The sequence below is a fragment of the Perca fluviatilis genome, chromosome 21 (genome assembly GCF_010015445.1).
Source record: "Perca fluviatilis chromosome 21, GENO_Pfluv_1.0, whole genome shotgun sequence".
Lineage (NCBI taxonomy): Eukaryota > Metazoa > Chordata > Actinopteri > Perciformes > Percidae > Perca > Perca fluviatilis.
The window spans coordinates 14,049,776-14,072,125 of record NC_053132.1 but is presented as its reverse complement, the minus strand read 5'-3'; the positions used below and the strand labels follow the sequence as shown (position 1 = coordinate 14,072,125).

Genomic DNA, 22,350 nt, shown 5'->3' with positions numbered 1-22,350 from the left:
TTACTGGTGCTCCACCAGTGTTGCAGTTGACCACTACAAGGTGTCATGCAAAATATTCACCTTAACATAACATACTTCAAAATGGCCTGTTTAGATATCTGATGTACTGGATTGTATACCAGAGTGAAATTGTTGTGTGCTGAAAGTGAATGAAGTCCTGTGAAGCTAAAACAAGATTTAAAAAAAACAAACTACACAGTGCTGTAGCTGTTCCTCTGGGTCCTTTATTGATTGATTTGATGTGTCACATGTATTTTTACAGAGGACCTAACACCTAGGGGGCAGGTGTGAGTTTTAAATTGTTGACTTCTGTCAGTGTTGAAATTACATCAATAAATGAAGCTGAAATTGGACTTAATGACAAACTAAACAGGCCTGAATTTGATCATTTAAAGTGAGTGTGTGCAACAGGCAACATTAATCTTTATTTATTGGTCATGTCTTTTGAAATAGGTGTTGGACAATCAAGTTATGTTATACTAATAAAAGAAGAAATAAAATGAATTCCATTTTGTGCCAGTGAGACACTATAATCTTTTAAAGAACAAAAATAATAATAAAGAAATGAAGAATTCAAGAGCACACAAGGACTGCATGAAATCAACGACAACAAACAAGATTCATTAAGAATAAATGAGCAAAAAACAAACAAATATATGACAAAGAATAAATTACTGTTCTATGCTCGTGAAGAAAATAGGACCTAATGAAGCATGATTATGAGCAAAAGAGCATGTGCACTGTGACACACTATACATATCTAACTCCTATCAGCAAAAGATGCACAAATAATTACATATCACGGTAAAATCTGCTACAGCAATACCACATGGAAATCAAAACTTCTTGCAGACAGTCTGTATAACATCTTTTTTTGATGTACAGTAAAGCGGTATGATTACTTACTGGTTGTATTATCCATGCAGGAGACATTAGCACAGTTTCCGGACCCCTCGGTTTGAGATAAATCCCAGTGAGCCGGCAGTAAGATCTCTGTGTATCATGGAACTACTGGAACAGTTTCATTATACAGAAAGCTCTGAGAGGAGCTCAAGCATCAGCAACGCAGAACCTTTATCTGTAAATGCAGTATCTGTTGTGCTGTCCTCTTAATAGTGAAGCTATCTGGCCCTGGCAGCTCTTTACATACCAGCACTCATCAGCCTGTCTGGCTACATCAACTCTCTCTGTCTCTCTCTCTGTCTCTCTGTCTCTCTCTGTGTGTCTCTCTCTCTCTCTCTCTCTCTCTCTCTCATAAATTTGAAATCATAAACATACCAGCATGACCATAGTAAGCATGAGATAACTTCTTATTCATAGCAATGTGTTAAAAATCACTTTCTAGCTATCCTTCACACCCTATACTGCAACTTTTAACAACACCAAACTGCACTGTGGTGAAATAAAAACACTGTTGGTTACATTTTTTTATGATATAATAACCATTATCTCTGAGTATTACTTTGGTCTTGAAGACAAAGCGAGAGAGATCTGAAATCTGTTATTTACAGTTGTTATCACAACTGCAGAGTAGAAAGAGTCAAAAATATTCAGTAGTATAACATCCTGCATTTGCATCTTGTTAAAGGATCCCAACTAATGATTTGTGTCACCAGCCAAATAAAACCTCAGATTAAAAAAATAGTTCACCTGCCTTTAAGTCTCATCTCTTTGTGTAACACTCCACCAACTTCCCCTGCCAACTGTGTGCTCCACATCTTTGCTTTATGGGCTGGGACAGCTGCATGGAAATGACCTTCATGAACTACTCTATCAGGGGACTCACTTGTAGTTATAGCGTAATGGTCTCCACATGGTTGCCTACATAAATGAGGAATCATTCATTTCGCTCTTAGACATGTATGATTCTTCCCATTTTCTACCCATTTTTTTGGTAGCTGACTGTCAAAACTATGGTGCTTTCCAATACCCATACTACCATAATATTTAGTATGCCAGCAAAGTGTTTAGTATGTCCAAATACATAGTATGTCAAATGCAGTATGCCAAAAGTACCAGGACCTATTACCGCATCCGGTTGCATTTTGCAGTATGCAAGCCAGCATGCTTTTCTGGCTATTCTGACCCACAATCCTCTGCGTAGCGGAAGATACGTCAAATCGACTGAGCCGCCGATAGATCAAAGACAGATGACAGCTCATTAAAATTGTGCGCTACGGACTGCGACGGAAGCAAGAGGGTCAAGTTTAAGGTGCAATGTTACGACAAAGTGGTACGTCTAAATTGTATACATACTGCATGCAGCAGTAAGGGCACTATGGAAAGCACTATATATGTAAAGCACAATTTTAGTGTCCCGACTGAAATAAGATTGGGTTTACATATTTCGTAGTAAAGGAAATCATGTGCGGAGGAAGGGACTTTATTTTAAGGTTGTTGCACAGCCACACAGGTGTTTTCACCTATCCTGATTACACTTCTGCTCAGGTTGGAGGTGGTCAGAGCTATGCTTGGCAATACATGAGAGCACTGGCCTCCATGCGCCAACAACAATGATAAAATGTGTAATTTGTCCCACCTGGGCAGGTGCAACAAATCTACAAAAGGAGTCACTTCCACAGAGAAGAGCTCTAATCATCAAAACTAAATGAAATCACCTGTGTGGGTGTGCAGGGCCTTTCCTGTTTAGTTTTTTTTAGCCATGCTTACTGTAGGCATGCTAAACTACATGGTAAACATTATGCCCTGCTTAACATCATCATGTTAGAATTGTCACTGTATGTTAGCATGCTGGCATTAGCCTTTAGCTCAAAGCGCCACTGTGCCAACGTACAGCCTCACAGAGCCGCTAGCATGGCTGTAAACTCTCAGTATTGTTGCTATAGAAAATCGTGTACATACAGTCTAAGCTTTATTCTTTGTCTTATGTTATGGTGTAGAATAGCTGAGATGGTGTGTAAAATTGACGTAAAAAAGAAAGAAAAAAAAAAAGACGTTACAGCCACTAAAGAACATTCTTTATCAATGGTTCCAAAAAGGTTTTCTTATTGCTAATCTGGCAACGTGGGATGATGGATAGAGGCTCCAATCAGGTGGGTACTGAGCTGACAGGCAGCTATAAAACTGGCAACCTGTTCAGCCTGTTTTCTCCAAGCTGCTCTCCCCATCTATATGATGTGCTGCCTGCCTTGATGTGCTCTGGTTTCACACCGGGGGCGAACTTGTTTATCACTGAGCTTTGACAAATGAGGGGAAGAAAGCTTTGGCATTGTAAAGTGTAAAAAAAAAATTATTTGGAATAAAACACTATCAAAGACTTTTTGGAAATTTCACGTTTTCTCCAGGAACATACAAATGTACAGAATGTATAACATTTTTGTAAAATTAGCAGGTGCTCTACAGAGATGAGATATGGTTCCATTATATTAATTATATGATAAACTCACTTGTCAGCATGTGGATCATTGTCCTAGATCTTCTCAAGGGGACTTAGTATAGCATGGTACTTCTCTATATATAGCTACACTTGATGCACTGCAACTGTATCTATTACACTATAAAGGCTTCATGGCAAACTAATGTTTTACTAACTGTACACTCTGTTTGTCTCGATACAGTAAAATCCTGTTAAATCCATAATCACACACAACTTCAAGGTGGCCTAAGAATATATTTCCGAGAAACAAGTCTTCTTTTTAGACTGGCTTTAAAGAATCAACACAGAACAAATCCAACACCCCTCCAGGATCTTAATCCACCTGAACCTGAACAGCTGCAGCTCTTTCTGGTCTATGATCTAGTAAACTTCCTGGAACAAGCAGGTCTAATCCAGATGTGTTAAAAGGTTGACCAAGGCCTTCAGCATTGATACGCAAGGCAGCTGTGAACGGGATGCAGCGGCATAAGCATATGTTCCTTTAAAAATGGCATTGTTCCAGACGCTCAGGCCAAGATGAGCTCCCACGTTGCAACACCTGTCATCACTCTTCCATTACGTCGACAGCAGATACAGTGCTCGGCCTGATATGGAATAACTGGACGGTAAAAGAAGATGAGTAATATTTTTCCTGTTTCTAATAATCACTGCATACATTTTGTTTTCAGAAGTGATGGATGTGTCCAAGTGCAATAAATTCAGATGATTTTTTTTGTTGCAAAGAAAGACACCTCATACAAAACGCCAAACACCTACATTTATTTTCAGTCTTGACAGTCAAAATGAATACTGAACAGGTGGACCACAATTACAGTTGTGTTGCTAGGCTACCCCGCACATCCGCTGAAAACATGAATTGGAACCTTTTTCACACAAATTGCAGCTCAATTATGCTGTAATTTGTGCAGACAAGGCAAAGAAATGGACAAAAGAGGCACATTTTACCGAATAGTGGGCAACACAGACTATAAAGTCTGCAGAGAGCTGGAGCTGAGTGAACCATGTAAGATTTAAGTGTGGCGAAAGAAAATCTCTGCGCTGAAACATGCACAAATTAAATTAGAGAATAATGCTGTTTCAGTTATCGTACATGGTGCAATTTTGACATTTGCTCAACAACCAACCTCGTCTCCCAGAAATTTATAAAAGAAAAACATTTATACACTAATTTGTTTACATTCTGTAAAGAAACATAATTCCTGCGGGGTTTTTGTTACATGGCAACATTTTTGTGTGTGTAGTTTATGTTTCCTACACAGATTGTAGGGAAGTGGACGGTAGGTGTACAGAGCATCCTAAGTTCTGCGGTTAGGTTTAGGCAACAAAAGCACTTTGGTTAAGATTAGGGAAAGGCTGTGTTAACATTGGTTAATGTTCATAGAGTAGTCTCTGTCAGTCTCTGTCTGTCTGGAGCTTCAAGTCACTGTGACTTTTAACCTATTCCACCATCTTTCCCTAATCTGTAGTCTAGTACAGGACTACTGTTTGCGGTCAGGTGACACTGTATATATCAGAGGCGAAGCGATTATAAGTCGATGAATGAATTATTTTAACAATCAATTCATCGTTTTAGTCATTTTGCAAGCAAAAATGCCAAAACATTCTCTGGTTGCACCTTCTCAAATATGAGGATCGCTGCTTTTCTTTGTCTATGTGACAGTAAACTGAAAATCTTTGTGTTTTGGAGTATTGTTTAGACAAAACAAAGAATTTATGTGTATTCTTCACTATTTTCTGATATTTTACAGACACAAAATTCATAGATTAATTAACATAACTGAAATAATCCGCAGAATAATAAATAAATAAAATCATCTTTAGATGATAAACAGAGGAGTACTGTATCCACATGGGTGTTGCTTGATGTGGAAATGAGGAGCAGGTGTGCGAATAAGTTATACATTGGTTAATGAATTAGTTAAATAACGAACTTATAAACACTTATTAAACAGTGGTGGTGCAAAAGATTGTCTTAGTTGTGTGAAGAGGTTTCTCTCTGTGCTGCATTTAGAGTAAGAATGACAAAAAAAGCTCTTTATTACAAAAGGAGCCCAAGGAGAAGCATGACTGAGCGTGAGGGCTCAATGATGTATAAACGCGAGACACACACAGAGACACACAGGTGCATTCAAGCCATTAACATTCAAAAACACGGTGCATGACCCTCAGAACAATACGCACAGACACATGCACACTATTACACACGCACACACGCACACACACACACACACACACACACACACACACACACACACACACACACACACACACACACACACACACACACACACACAGTATATTCTGTGTTGGCATACATAATCCACACAGCATGAGTGGTATTTTGTGTGTCAGATTTCTATGACAAGGTCATTTGCAAAATGTTCCACTCATACAGCAAATGCAATGATTCACCATGTTAGGTAAGTGAGTGGGAGCTGTTAAGAGGGTGCATATTTTTAGTCTCTACATTTTCCTTGGACTCAACTGGAATTGGGAACATGGGACGACAACACTGTGCATGTGCTTGTGGTTGTATGTAACATAAAGGCAGTCAGCCTGAACCATTCGTTCAAAAAGCTACAAAAAGTTAAGCACTGTAATTCACAAGCATTCCACGTTGTTTTGTGGTTGTATTCACAACCTAGAGCCGTTGGGGGCAAAAAAACACCAATAAACCCTTTTTTCTAATCTTAACTAGTTGTTTTGGTGCCTAATCTTAACTTTCGTCGCGGCAAAATGCTGATATTTTGTGGACTAAATTTAACCGTAACAACTGGCTCAAAGTTACCTCATTTCCAACATGGCATCATGACTTTGCGTAAATATATACGCCACTTTCATAAAGCCAAATGGCGTGTTATTGTACACCATTTTCAGCTATCCACGTGTATGATACACGCTATATACAGCTGATGTAAACATACCCACCACGTGGCCTCGCCACGTTGTGCGTTATCGCGAGAACGCGACGTACTATCGCGAGAACAACGTCACACGCCTGTTAAGAAAAAAAAAATAAAAAATGGTTGACTTTAGAAAAAGAACACAGGGAAAGGCTTTAGTAACAAAACAGTGACAAAAACACAGAAAATAACGACAAAAACACGCTTACGACAACAACAAATGGTTGGGTTTAGGAAAGAAACATTGGGTAAGGCTTATTAAAAACAAAAACTCAAAAACAAAAAAAACGGCAAAAAACCCATCCGCCACCCCTACCTACCTCCCTCCTTATACTACTCGCTACGGCGGAAATTGACTCGCAATGTAGGACAATGACGGCCGATTTGCGTTGATATACACGCAAAAATGCGATTATGCGTCTTGATAACACGCAAAAACGGAATACAAATGGGCGTTTCATACATACGCCAATTCATGAGATCAGTCTGTCATTTCAGGTAACTGAACCACCAACTACCGCTGATACGACGGAGGTCTGTAGCCGGCTTCAAGAAGCTCTGTGGCATACACTGTAATAGACCATGTAGGCTATTCTGTAAATTAAATAAGCCCTGCAATAACAAAAAGACAGTTTGTGTGTTTATCAGGGGCAAAAGAATTTGAATTTTGTTTGGATTTTTAATTATGTTTCCTAATTCGATTACACTTCCAAAAGTAGTTAATTTTCCAAATTCCAGTAACCAAACACCTTATCAAAGTTTAGCCTGAACACTTAAAAACGTTACATTTAGTAGTAGTATAAACAAAATACCTCATGCATTTCTCACTCAAGCTATAGTGTATACTGTCTGCATGAATCAAAAAAGATGATAAAAAGTGGGTGGCTGGGAAACGATGAAGCTTCTGGATACTTCCTGTTCAATGTGGTGTTTAGCAAGAATGATATAAAAAATAATAAACATGGCAACAATTAAAGAAGTAATTTGTGATTATTTTTTTACTGGAAAAAAATCATCATCAGCAATGTTTTCCCATAATACACAAAAGTGGTGCAACAGAACATGTTTTAATGCACTACATGTGATGATGACTCGCACTCAAAGCCAGATTATTGAGCAAAACACATATAAGATGCTGTGAAGCCCCAAGAGCACGGGTAATTCATGTGGAAATGTAAACACACACACACACAACACCACACTCACTCACACACTCCTCTTGGGTAGCTTGGCTGGGTTCCCAAAATGTCTGAACTGGTTTGGCATCGATCTTGTAGACACCTCACAGCAATCACCAGATCACACACACACACACACACACACACACACACACACACACACAACACACACACACTCTAACTCTATGTTGCAGATTAGGTCCAATGTTAAACAAAGAGGGAGAACAGGTTTCCGACATGCCAGCTCTTTAATTAGACCACTGGTATCTGAGGACGAGGAGACACACACACACACACACACACACACACACACACACACACACACACACACACACACACACACACACACACACACACACACACACACACACACACACAAAACAGTAGCTAAGTGTGTGTCTATTTGTTCCAGTAAGGCGGTGCCACAGCCAGATAGGAGGTGAGGCAGCCAATCAGCTGTCACCTTCTCTGATGTGTTGAGAGGCTCCACAGAACCACAGCCCTGCATGCCTCCTCTTTGGCAAAGTATTGTACAGTATTTGCCAGTAAAGGCTACTCAACCAATCTAACAGGCTTACAGAACATAAGAATCCATTAGATCATCACTAGAAAAATGAATAATGTGATGTTTAAGCATTTTCAAGAACAATCAAAAAGGATTTTTTTTTTTTCATAAATCCTGATGCTGGGGAAATGTTTTATACACTATGCCAAATTAGTCTTCTCATTACATACCACTTTTGGTCTCAACAAAATAGTACCCACAACCTTGATCGGGAGAACAACACAAGTATTTTTTTCAAGGAGAATTTAAATCAGTGGTGAGATAAAATTCCATTTTTACCATGATCTCAATTCAAACTAAGTAATGCATGCCACCTAAAGTGAAAACTGAGCTCCAATTTTCTCTACTTATTGAACAGTAAAGTTATGGATTGTGTCCTCTGTGCGGGAGCATCTAGAGAACACTGAACCCTTGTCAGTGGAATCATTTAGATTGGAGGTTACCAACCATTTGTGCACAGCGGACTGTTTTCATATCGATAACTTTGTTGCATAGGAGGACGTGGGGTGTCACGACTGAAGGTTAAGCAGCCAGTATGCTACTTCAGAAGTGCTTGTCGGATAAGTGAATAGCTTCGGAGAGGAAGGATTTTAACTTATCTTAGTCTAGCTCTCTTTTTTTCAGTGCAACACTGAATTCCCTCCATGAGAAACTGTGTGAAAATGTACCGGTATGCAGCCCGGTGATTGGGAACCATTGATTTTGATGATGCCTATGTGTTGAAGCTGAAGACAAACTGAAGATACAATTAGTGAGCAGTTAACAGGAAAATACCATCATATCTTTCCACAGAGAACTAAAAGTCAAACATTAATGATGGACACACACAAATCAGCAATCAACAACAGAATGGTGTCAGGTTAAGTGAAGAGCCCCTCTTTGACATTTGATCCTGACTTTAGAGAAGCACCTGACCGATGTCGCCTCACCCCTAAGGTAAGACCCCATTCTTGGCATTGGACTGGCGATTGGCCAGAAGAAGAGTGTGTTTGAGTGTAAAATGTGTAGTGTAAAGTTAGTTACTATTTAGTATTTTATATGAACCTTTTTTTTTTTTTTATTCTTCAAGACTTGTGAAGACCAACTCAATAATAAATTTGCCATTCACTTACAAAACAATCTTTTCAATTGTCCAAAATATTGCCACTGTTTTCTTAAAAGTCATTGCTTTGGTGGAGGAAACTAGAAGCAATCTAAATATAGGCCACAGTTTGGCACAAACTATTTCATAATTGGAGAAACCCAACCTGCCTATTTAGAATAAATCCCTGTCCTTGCACTTAATCTTCTTTCAGCACAAACCTTGACACGCTCCTTTAGAGGTAGTTGTTTGCTCCACGTAAAGACTGCTGAGGTAGGCCACAGTCAGGAATGACAAAATGTAATCTCCTTCCCCCAGGTGGAGTTTCTTAAACTGAACACTTCTAGCATGTGGCCAGGCAGACTGACTGTCATATGGAGACAGAAATAAAATAACCCACGCAGGGCAGAATTTACACTGGACAAATTAAATTTGACCAGAGAACCACTATATTTCATTATGGTGTTTTTTACTTTTTAAGGACCACATCATGTTAATCGATGTTTTAGCTCATTTATCCTAAAACATTATACTTTATATACGTTATATACGTTTATCATTGCATATCACTCATCACAAGCAAACCAATAGATGCCACTAGTTTCCATTCATTTCTTAAAATCCATGATCACATTGAACATCATGCCTGTTTGTTTTTGTCAAAGCTACAGTACCTTATCACTGTTATGTAATGTAGTTGTACTGTAAGTGCCTGTGTAAATTCTGCACTGCATAATCACACCACAGTAAGACACAAAAACAGATGTTCCCTGTATATTCACACCATGCAGAAATAAATGGAAATGAAAAAAAATCATTTTAAACCAACAGTGTCTTATAAGGACGGAAATACACATTACAAACCTACAACACTTTGGCATGTAATGTTGCAGAAAATAGGCTAAAACATGCAAAAACACTGATAAGTCCCTTTACTGAAGTGCTAATTTGGTATCCTTTGTTTGCAAATATTACAAAGACGATTCAATACCACAGGGTTGTTTGGCAGGGGTTAAATAACAAGATGAGTCTCTCTGCCATGTTTTTTACCCAGTGACAGGACATTAAGGATATAAGAATGGACACCTCGTTGTGGCTAAAACCCTCTGGTAAGCATCCAGCTCCATTATCAAAAAAGGAGCAGAGGATATGGGATCAAGCCAGGGCCGAAGAATGGTGCAGTAGGAAGGGGGAAGGATGTTTGGAAATCCTAAACGGAATAGAGGAGCTCAAACAAACGGAGCTATTTCAATATATAAACAAAGTAAAGGCAGTAGTTATACAGGCCGAAGCACAAGAGATACAAAACATGATGGAATATAAATCAGGCTAGGACAAATAAGAGAACTGGGAGGTTGGGGGGGAACTTGGTAAGGACAGTTTTTTTTTTTTTTTATCTGGAGGGAGGAACTGCACTCAAACCAAGGGCAACAGCAATTGTGGGCATCTGTCATCAGCCATCTGGGAGAGCCCTAAGGCTGCTATGAGGACCAAAGCAAATGTGACCTGTGCATGAATGACAGTGCTTATGCAAACCGAGGAAAAAAGGAAAGTGCCTTGGTTATCAAAATTTGAATTTGCTAATAATCTAAATAGTAATTAATGCAAAAATACAACACAGCATTCAATACTTTCTATTTAATACACCTGGTGAATCAAACAATACATACGTACATACAGCTGTTTTGTTCAAAAGATGATATAATGCAATTCGGTCAGGTTGTTAAACTAACCTTGCCATGTCTGTCTGGTCAGTATAAAGCTACAGGCAGCAGTGGGTTAGCTTAGCTTAGCATAACAACTGGAAACGGGGAAACAGCTAGCCTGACTTTTTCCAAATGTAACCAGGATATCGCATGCTTTTAATGTTTAGATTTGTAATGTTTTTTGTAATATGCTGCTTTGAGCATGTGTTAAACTACTAAGAAATAACTTTAAACTGGTCAATCCAACATTAATTTGTAATTTAAAATGTTTTTTCATTTTATTTGATCGTGTTACAGTAAAAGACTGGACAGGACAAAGGTTATCAGCCAGGATTGTACTGAAAACTTTAAGGGCTATGTGGTAGACTTTCTAAACACGCAATCATCAGGACACACATATTCAATAGTTTCAATAGTGTAAATAGCAAGACAGTCACTTATTTTTACAGCACTATAACATATTACCATAAATGCAACTTTTGTGATTCATAACATCCCAAACAAATACTGTAAGACTGACTTCTCAACAATAATATGTGCTAAAAAGAATACAAAAGATAACAAAAATGAATGAAACAACCTAGATAATAATGCAAAGTCATTTGGTGCTATAAATAAGCTTTTGATAAACAACCTTGATAGAATCACCTCTGTGAGCTTTCACTGCTCTGTCCTCAAACACACTAACACACCACACGTCAGCATATGCTTTAAACTGACTAAATATGGCTATTTTAAAAGATCATTTTAGGCACGTTGAGGGACATAAAAATGTGGCGAGGGAGTGCTGATTATAATGGGATGGATTTGTTGAGACAACTGTGCTGTTCTCCTCTTCATTCCTTCCACGCTCAAAACAAGACTTGACCTAAATTCTCTTTAATGTTTTTAGATATATTTAATTAAAAGGGGGTTTATTGCAAGAATTAGCATGGCTAAGTGATGCCAAAAAAATGTGAAATCGTGAAATCAAGCTCTTATCCATTCTGCTATCGACAAGGAAATAAACATTCTGGCTATTTGGAGAATTCAGCAGATGCTTAATTATATGTTGAAGATAAAATACAAAGCCTGAGAAACTTTTTGGAAGACACTATTGGAGTGGAAACGTCACTGTGATTTATTCTACATCACATTTGCTTAACTTACTTAGTGGTGCAAGAACAGATTATTTATTTTACTAGCTGTAAAAATGTGCATGTACAAGGTGAGGAGTTTAGCTGACTCAATTAACAAGTTAATCCAAATCTCTAATGTTCCTCTTATTGAGTGATTTTCAAAATACGAAATGTGTTAGACCAGTTTTTTTCTCTCGTTGGCCATTTTTGTCATATACCTGTACTCACAGTTGAATGTGTACTCTATTTACCTTCTTTGCTATCACCTGTGTTTGGGCAAAGCTCTACATCTCAATGACTTTGACAAGTATCTTTTGGAACAATGTCAACACATGGTCAAGTGCCATTTATGGAGAAAAAATTCCTTAGTCAAAAGTTTCAGTTTCTCACAAATGGTTTTCTTCACAAGCTCTATATGCTGTCTGACTGAATAATACTATCTCGTACAAGTTTAGAAATAGATGTTCCACCTTTAACTCAGATTTTCAACTTATAACCAGTCTGCCAAATGTCTATTTTGAACTGTCAAGATAGTGAGGTTGTTGGGTCCATTATTACAGTGCAAATTCTATAAATAACTTTGATTATAAACTTGGCAATTAAAAAAAACAACGCTGGTACCCATTTGAGGAATTTCAGCTGACGACTATTCAATTGTCCTGTCACCGACACACGGGTGTGAACACGTGTTCACATCTGGATAGGACCATAGCGCAGAGCAGGGTTAAGCCACTTCCTGCCTGTTTTTCCTTTGGGCTTCGTGCTCCTGACAGCTCTCAGATCAGTCACTGCATGACACTGATAACACAGGCTGAAGCAGGGACTGGTGACATCTCAATCAGAGACATGCACCATATCGCAATTTGTCTCTCTTCCGCCCTTTACAAGTGCATTTTCAGCTTTGGCTCCAAGTTACTTCCTCGCTGTTTCTAGAACTTCAGCAAAATGCAAAATATGTTTATGTAAACTGATGGCATGCCAAATAGAAAATTCTTCCATTTGGAGGGGAAACGTATGCTTTCCATGTGGAGTGATAGCAGGAGGTGGGAGTAGGGAAGCACGGAGGCAGGGATGACTAATGAGGATGACTAAGAGATGTGTTCTGGGTGGGTTTCCATGTCATTTGTCTAGTCCATGTCTAGCTTTATCAGTTGATAAATATACATTGTGTGGAGTTGGTAGTGAGACTCCAGTGTAACAGCTGACTCTTTATATAGACAGATGGCATCAAGTGTGCAAAGAATAAGCAATACTTGAAATGTATGGTCATTCACATTGGGTGCCAAATTCTTTTTCTTTCCCCAGGGGTGGCAGAAACAGCTGAATATATACGTGTGTGTGTGTGTATATATATATAAAAAAAAAAAAAAAACAATCAAAAAAACAAAAAATCAGTAATAATACTGCTTCCAATGCTTAAGAAAAAATCCATGTGTTATTTTTTGATTCTTAGCTACCTGCATTAGTAATTATCCAGCCAGACTTTTGTTTAAATTACTTTTCACTTCAATGAGAATTACTGAGGTATCTAATCACATGGTGAAGAAATTCAATGGGGTTTTATTTCTGGAGCAAATCATCCCAATGTTGACAGGTGACTGCAGATAAGATCACTGCTCGTTCCCGCTCCCTTTCCCCTAATCATTCATCCTCCAACTTCTTATCTGTGCTGACTCGTATTGGAAACCTGACATACTAAATTGGATTGACTTTTAATTAGTTGCACTCCCCAGGTAAAATGGGTTTAATTGCCTGAATTATCTCACTGGTTCTTTAAGGTGTTTGGGCAAGGAGAAGCACTGAATAGCGTTTTTTAACAAATAAATCAGTTTGAATCAAGTTCTTGTCAGCCTCTAACATAGTGTAATGAAAAGCAGTTAATGCTGACAAGCTGATATGTCAATGTCATAATTCTTTTTCTGCTGGCCCAAAAATACATTTTATTGCAGATTTAATGTCTTCACTTTCAACAATCCCCACTTGCTTTCAGTTAGACTCAACTTTCACCAACATTGAAACTCAACGTCACTGATACACACTTAAATCTAAATCATGTCTCATTTAAACAAAAAGGTCATTTTTCTTGTGTAGATTTACAATAGCTGTACAAGTGTTACCAAATATTAAAAGCAAGCCTTGAAATTGATAACACAGAGTTGCACAACACTGAACAAAAACATAATTTTTAACTTTGATATTCCGGTAGTATTTTTGCAATATGGGACAATATGGAGCTCTCAGCAGCCCTGAAGTGTTCATCTACCACCTGATTAAATGCTCCACAGGAAATGGAGTAGCAGGAGACTTTAAAGGACACATTTGCTTTCCCTAACACAGGTAGAAAGAAAAGGGTAACTGTTACAATAATTAATTATCAGGACAGTTATCAGTAACTTGTTAGTGGACATAACAGTCCAGAGGCTTCACCCTCAGCTCCCTTGGTTCACTGATGACTGAAACAGACGGCACTAGACGAGCAGCAGAGCCTGCTTTAATGGCTCCTTCAATTAACGACCATTTAATTTGGCCTGCTTGACTGGTCTTTTGTGTTCAGTGGTAATGGCCATTAGAGAGAATATAACACACCATTTAATGGATGGACAAAGAGCAAAATAACTGCAGAATAAGAGACTGCATGACAAATCAGGTGCGAAGCAAAGCTATTTGATCCAAGGAAAAACGAGGAAGAATGAAATGGTTTCAAAATGGCCAGGGTGCTGCTTTTCTAGGCAGAAATCTGACTTCCATAGTTTTACTGTTGGGGTTTCTGCTATAGGTCGTGGCATGACAACTGTTTTCTCACTATGTCTGGAGGATATTTAAAACATGTTTCATCTCAGATAGACAATGTTGTCGTGCATCTCTATATGAAATTGATTACTGCTACTCCTACCTTTTATTTGTTTTGTTGGATGATGTTAACTCATTTGTTGGGGATTAGCCAATCGTGCAGGCAGGCACGCACACAGTCAAAATCATTCTTATAGATAAAAATCATATACATTTACAGAATACTCTGAGGACTGGACAGGATTTTTACTGTGGCCATGTCAAAGTCACACATGCTCACTACTGCACACACACACACACACACACACACACACACACACACACACACACACACACACACACACACACACACACACACACACACACACACACACACACACACACACACACACACACACACACACACACACACACACACACACACACAGAGGTAATGGACCGTAAAAAATCAAACTTCCCACACACACCTCAGGGTGTCTGCCCATCTTTCTGTCCATATGATGGGGACTCAGAGAGCAACTATCAATTAGAGTTGCTATGTTACATACAGACATCAAGGAGCCATCCACATATCAGAAACATAAACCTTATTTTTTTTTATACAAGTGTTTATCCAGTATATGCAGGTAAAATGTGATATGCAAAATTCCCATTTTGGGTGTTGCTAACTTAACTGCCAGCATTTTTGAAAAATACTCTGAGACGGAGAAATTAAGGGAGTATCTGTGCTATACTAGTGTTTACTTTAGCACCTTGTGCGTTGCTATTACATAACACGATGACAGGAAGCCCTTTTCTTTCTTTTTTTACACAGAAGAACAATGTGTGTGAGTAAGAGGAGAGACCGTGTCGGTATGTGTTAAGTTTGTGCCTTGTAAGGATCAACAGTCCAGCAGCTTATAAAAACATTTATATCTTATGTGGCTCCAAACAGGGAAGCTGATGATTCAACCTCAGGGAAGATGATTCATGCGGTCAATGTAGTGATATATGAGCTGTGAAAACCTAACCAAACATTTAACTTAGTCTTATAGACAGAAAGCCTGTCTCTCTACACTTTTCAGTTTATTACAGCACAGTATTGATCTGCTTGTGTTGTCATTACATGTCTTCTATTGATCTATTGTGGCCATTTTGATATTCTTGCAGCACATTGAAGGACTGTTTTTCACCCTTGGCTCCAGCTGACAGACATTTGTTAGGGAGGGGGTCAGTAGAGTTGGGGAGGTGGCTTTACTTCTGAGCAGCCAAATAAAGATCACAGTTATCAGTCCAGAGGCAGGTTTAAGCTGCCACTGTGTGAAGGAGACTGTCATCTGACTTGTAATGACACAACCCAAGAGCCATTACATCTTTGATGGGAGACGTAAGCAGAAATCCATTTCGGTGTGTCTGAGGTGAGGCAGGGGTGAGAGCAATCTGTTGTGGGTCTGTTGTGATAAGGTGTTCGCTGCACATTTACTGCTGGAAGCCTCGTCTGAGGGTGACCGTGGGTTGTAATTTCAAAGATAGTCCATTTCAAATTATTATTGATGCTTGATAGAGAATCTTCTTTTGCCAGATTAGCCATACAGAATGAAGACAGATTGGTTGTCTTAAGTGTCACTTTTTCCGTGTTACTATCGGACATTTGCAGAGGAAATGTGAGTTAACAACCCAGGCAGGGGAGGCAACAAGAAAATCCTACAATAAAAGCAGAAGATGGCTGCTATGGACCACTCTGGTGAATGTGACACAACAGTACTCTGGCTTTATCTGTCTTGGTCAGATGCACCCTTTTTGTCTCACCTGTATTTTTGATCACTCTCATATATATATATATATATATATATATATATATATATATATATATATATATATATATATATATATATATATATATATATATATATATATATACACACAGTACAGGCCAAAAGTTTGGACACACCTCATTCAATGAGTTTCCTTTATATTTTCATATATATAGAATATAGAATAGATCTGTTGAAACAATTGGTCAATTAATCGATTGACATAAATCAATTAAGATGCCAAATGTTTTATGGTTATAGCTTCTCAAAAGAGGTCTTTTAGTTTTTTCCTCTGTTGTATTATCATTTTAAACGCAATATGTTTGGGTTTTAGAGTGTTGGTCGGAAAAAAGAAGCAATTTCAGGACATCATCTTGGGCTCTGGAAAATTGCAGTGGTGATTTTCACAGTTTTCTAAAGATTCACAGACAGAAAATAATCAAAACATTCTTCATCAAAGAAAACAATCTTAGTCGCATCCCTCCTGTGTAAAAGCAAAGGCGTAATGCAACATGTCCAATACAATTGCATTTTTTGTTAAACTTGCTGAAAAAATAGCGCCTTTAAAAAGCTAATTTGATAACAATGGGAATTGACTAGATTTCATAAGTCTTAGCTCAGAAATAAACATATAATCCTTCCTTTTAGGTAACAGTAAGTAAGTTAAACATAAAGCAGGCTTCCACTTGAAAATTATGTTAAAGGAGTATTAATGAAGATGTATTGTGAAATTAGGGAAATGAAATCTGTGATACATCCAACAGATGGAAATTACCATGCTGAGAAGATCCTATTGGTGGACGGCCCTGACTGATTTAAGACCTGTGGTCCTAGACACCACAGAGCAGGCGGTACACTCCATCTGCACCTTTAACCTGCTGTAAGCTACAGTATATCTGTAGAAAAGCAATTTACTGCAAGGACGTAAATACCTCAAACATGATGAAGTATTTCTAATGCACTACTGTTCTTCCAACCTCGCCCTGAATGCTAGCTCAGCCTCTGGGAAACCCAATCGTCACAAAGCTACAGTAAAAATCACCTAAGACTGAGCATGTTTTAATGTTACACATATTTTCTGAAAGAGACCTGCAGCTGCAACCTCGCAGGGTGTCATGTAAGACTGGGCGAAAAGTCCAGCAATGGCAAGTGGATTTAAGCCTGATTAACAGTTATTTGTATTAAAGAATGATTATTGCAGTATCTGTAATATAATTAAATTGATCACTTTTACATAATTATTAGTTATGCCAAGAAAAGTGTTAATAAATAAGCGTTCAAGACCATGAATATGAGATTTCAGTGTGATATCTTGCTTTGGGTTTTGTGACAGAAAGTGGTATTAACCCCTCTGAGGACAAAAGAAGCAACGGCGCGTCCAAACAATGTTTGACAAAACTCCTACTCAAAAAAGCGATATTACAAAATTTAATTTCAGATATTTATTTAATATTTTAATCATCATACATATAACCTAAGATTTGGTAAACTCATGTCAAGCACCAAAACAATTCGTACAACACATCATAACTTAAGGTTGATTTTCAAAAGAGATTTGAGGACTTTAAAAAAAGCCAACATCAACGCTTCAGCTTTAGCGCCAAATTATCTCTTTACACATTGCTCTAGAAAAAATGTGGGCATCGCTATACAGAAAGCTGAGCATCTGAACATTTTGACACATGGGGATCAATTTTATGCAAATACCCTAAAAAGGTGAATTTAAGAAGATGTGTGAAAATGCCCTTAGACCTCAGAGGGTTAAAACTAAGTTCTCTAGTGTGTGGGTGATAAAATGTACAGTACTTGTAGAGATCAGACATCTCACAGATTAAAGCAGGTTTATTTGGACTAATTTCAGGGGAAGTTACCACCTTAAAAAATCTCTTACATCTTCTTTTGAAATTTGAAATTAATTTTATCTCTGAAGTGTCATTTTTGATTAGACTATTATCTGCATTTAGAATGCAGCACTAGATGAGTGCCATTGAAAATGTGTTAAAACTGTAAATTTGATTCAGCGCTACCCATGGCCTTCATATAGTCTGCTCTCTGTAATTTGGTTAACTATTCAGGATGTAAAGAAAAGGTTATTGCAGGGACAAAATAAGAGGCTATGCTTTATAAATAAACCTGTACAGTGTACAAGAAGAGTTTTAATTCAATTATATTTTTTATTTCAAGCCTTGTATAATATTCCAAACATGTCATTCCTAAAGGGTGTCCTCTTTTATCTAATAAACTCTTTTATATAATATATAATGGCATTACAATATAGGCAAATGTTTCCAGTTAGCATACAATGATGATTGTTGTTTCTACATATTTGTATTTTTCTCATGCGGTTTCAGTACGTTTTAATGGTAGTGTTATTGTCCTGGTTTGATTTCATTTTATCTTGATAACTAGCCTATACCCAGAGACTCTTCAATTAAAGGAAATGTGTGTGCGCCAATAATGCATTAGTCAAACTTTTACACTTTCTGTGGAATATTACTAACACTTAGCAATAGTATTTGTGAGTACCAATGGGATATCTCCTTAGTGTCCATTTAAAAACAGAGATAACACAGCTCTTGGTAATTAAATAAGAATTTAAAGAATCTTTGCTATGTCACGCTGATGACAAAAACAAATATTCTGCCCACGAGACAAAAAAATGTTTTGTGGGTGATTGTTCAATCCCTGGTGGACTTGATCAGCAGGAGCCATGAGTCCATTGACAGCGAAAGGCTGGAGCTCAAGCTGCTCCCGTCCCAATCTCGTTCCACATGATTATTCTCAATTTCACAGCCGATGGTTTTTACTGAGACAGACGGCGGCGGCCAAATGCCAAAGGAGGAGGAGACCGCTATGAAGTGGGAGAGAAAGTTAGAGAAAGAGAAAAGAAGATAGGCTGGCCATTCAACTTCATCACCAGTGTTTAGGATAAAAGACGTAATCTGTGAATGTGACCTATTGCCAGGTGCAGGATGGTGAGCAATTTGAGGCGCTGCTAGATCTTGGGTGTGACAGTACAAACCTGACTTTACGCGAAGGTAAACGCGGGCTCTGCAGGTAGAAACTAGGGTAAAGCCACACATTGACAACTGTTCTTTTTTAATCTTTATAGATCATTGTTGTCATTTCTCAAACCATTCCAGAAAGCTAGCTGAAGATAGCTGGAGTGACCTATCCTCCCATCATATCTCAGAGATTACGATGAACTGTGCACTGTAGGTTATATTGAGTCGATCCGACATACACCGTCCTGCAGCTGAATATAATCACTAGCCCACTGTGTCCGCTGCTGAAAACAGTCCCCAACAAATACGCAATTTACTCCTGTAAAAAAAAAAAACTCCAGCGTCCAGCTGTTTACGGAAATTATTTGGCCTTTTTCTTTAACAACAAATTAAATATTTCTGACCTGTTTTTAAAAGACAAAAGGCTAAGTGCCAAATACAGGCTGGAGAAGTCTGAAAGTTTTGGTCTTTTTATGGGTTCGATGACAATAAGGAGAAGGTGGTGTATCGACAGCTTTATTCTTTAAGAGCTAATGCAGACTAAAGCCACTTTCACACATGCACTGCAAAACTGAACTTATCTAGACATTATCTGGAGGAGCTGTATGTGAGTACTCAAATGTCTGTATCAGTGTGACCGGAAAATAAACTGACTTTACCGTGCCAGCTGCATAGTACAAAGTATGTGTGTAATGTCCAATTGAGCCCAAAGTGTGAGCAGAGCAGGTCATTGTCCGGAGAATTCACAACGGTTTCAAACTAATCAAAAGGCATGTGTGTAGGGCTGCAAGTAACAACTGTGTTAATTATAGATGAAGCTCCTGATTATTTTCAAAATTATCAATTGTCAATTGAATGTCAGAAAAAAAAAATGGAAAATGCATGCTACAATTTCCTAAAGCCAAAAGTCATGTCTTAGCTTGTTTTATCTGGCCAAGAAGTCCAAAAAGATATTCAGTTTACCATCACATCACACAAAGAAAAGTAGCAAATCCAAAAAATTGAGAAGCTGGAACATTAGGGAACGTCTGGTTCTTGTAAAATTGTACTTGTAAAATGACAAATGATTAATCAATGAATTTGATTATCAAAATATTTGCGCTACATACGCGAGAGCACATTTGCAAATCACTTTCATGAAATGAGTCACTGAACCAACATAGTAAGCTCTAGGCAGGGGACAATTAAGACAGGTAAGGTTGGCTTATTTCTATGTATGTATGTGTATATGTGTATATATATATATATATATATATATATATATATATATATATATTTCTAGATTTCTATATAGGCAGCTCTTGTCCACCAGTGCTCCCTATAACAGCCTTTAAGAATATTTCTTTGTCCACAAAGCACTGGATGGCCTTGCACCACAATTTGTTGTACGTCCACTTTAAAAGCTATGAGCTAACCAGACCTCTCAGATCTTATGGCAGTGGTCTGGTGAAACTCAAGGTTTTATGTTCCTCACTGAAATTGCCTTTTTGAGGACTTGAGATGTGCTCAGACTGTCACTTCTTTTAAAAGCAGCCCAATTACCTGCAGTACTGCCTCTCAAATATACTGCAGTGTTATCAGTCTGTTTCCTTAACATTTTTAATGTAACGCGTATTTAAACTAAAGTCCCAGTGACTTCATCTTATGTATGAAATATTATATATAAAAGTCAGCTACTTTAGGAAGATCGTTTTGTGAATTTAAGTCTTCATGCTGCTTAGAGAGTGAGTCTGTCCCAGCAGTGTACACACCTCAGAGCCCGACAGAATCACACAAGGTACGACAAAAACACGACCAACTCTCCCAGCCTCACACAGGAGGAGTGCTAGTGAAAATTACAGCATCACTCTGGAGAGTGGGCAGTAGGAGGCGCGGGATTTGATGAATCAAGGACCTTTTGTTCACAGCGAAAATGACTGCTTGCATGCAATTGGGAAGAACATATCTTCAGCGATGCATGCGGCGGTGCTTGGCAGGCAGGCGGGCGTCATTTGGGTTTGAAGCTGACGCAGAGGGGGACGGAGGAGAGCAAGGTCATTTAAAGAGGATGCAGAAGATGATGATGTGGCCAGTGCTGGGTGTCTGAGTGGGTCTACTCTGCTTGAATTGAGTAGCAGCTGAGTAAGCCATGGCAACACTCACAGTAATGACAGTGTGAGACACACAGGAAGAAACGCAACTGAACTGAAATATGACAAGCAAGGCTGACACATAAGGTGTTTCAACATATGTTGAATGATGTATTGAGACTTTACATCGCTTACTGGATTACAAAATAAACCAGTAACTACTTTTATAATCAATCATCCTTTTTTTCACATTTCTCATTTGCTGTTTATTTTAGTCTTCACGGACAGTAAAGTGAACACCTTTTTGTTTTTTCTGTCTGACAATACAAACACTATTAACACACAAATTAGGATGTTATTTTTTCACTATTTTCTTGCATTTTATAGATCAAACAATCATTATTCAGACAGAGCAAATAACCACACATCACAGAATTCACTCTGTTTCTTCTTGGCAGGATATTACAACGGAGTCAAAGCTATTTGCAATTTTTGCATTTTGCAAAACACTAATGTATACTTTTTTTTTAGTGCTGACATTTAAAGTTGTCAATACATTTCTATCTCTGATTCTCCTTCTATTTTCCAACTTCTTCTGCAGAATACTTTAGGTGTTTGACACACACACACACACACACACACACACACACACACACACACACACACACAGTGTGAAAATGTGTCAGACATGACAGACTCTTGTGGACAGAGCCAACAGATCCATTAAGTCAAAAGGTTTAAGTAA

At 38.2% G+C, this 22,350-nt stretch overlaps 1 protein-coding gene across 3 annotated transcripts in view; it reads right to left on the bottom strand.

The window, feature by feature from the left end:
- Window positions 1-22,350, bottom strand: part of LOC120551364 (zinc finger protein 385C-like) — a 77,661-nt gene that overhangs the window by 54,709 nt on the left and 602 nt on the right. Inside the window, exon 1 of one of the 3 annotated variants that reach the window (XM_039788768.1) lies at window positions 907-1,092. The exons of the other annotated variants lie outside the window; for them this stretch is intronic. Coding sequence (XP_039644702.1) covers window positions 907-922 — 16 coding nt within the window. The 5' untranslated portion in view covers window positions 923-1,092. Of the gene's footprint in view, window positions 1-906; window positions 1,093-22,350 lie in introns of those variants that run through there. 3 annotated transcript variants of the gene reach the window in all.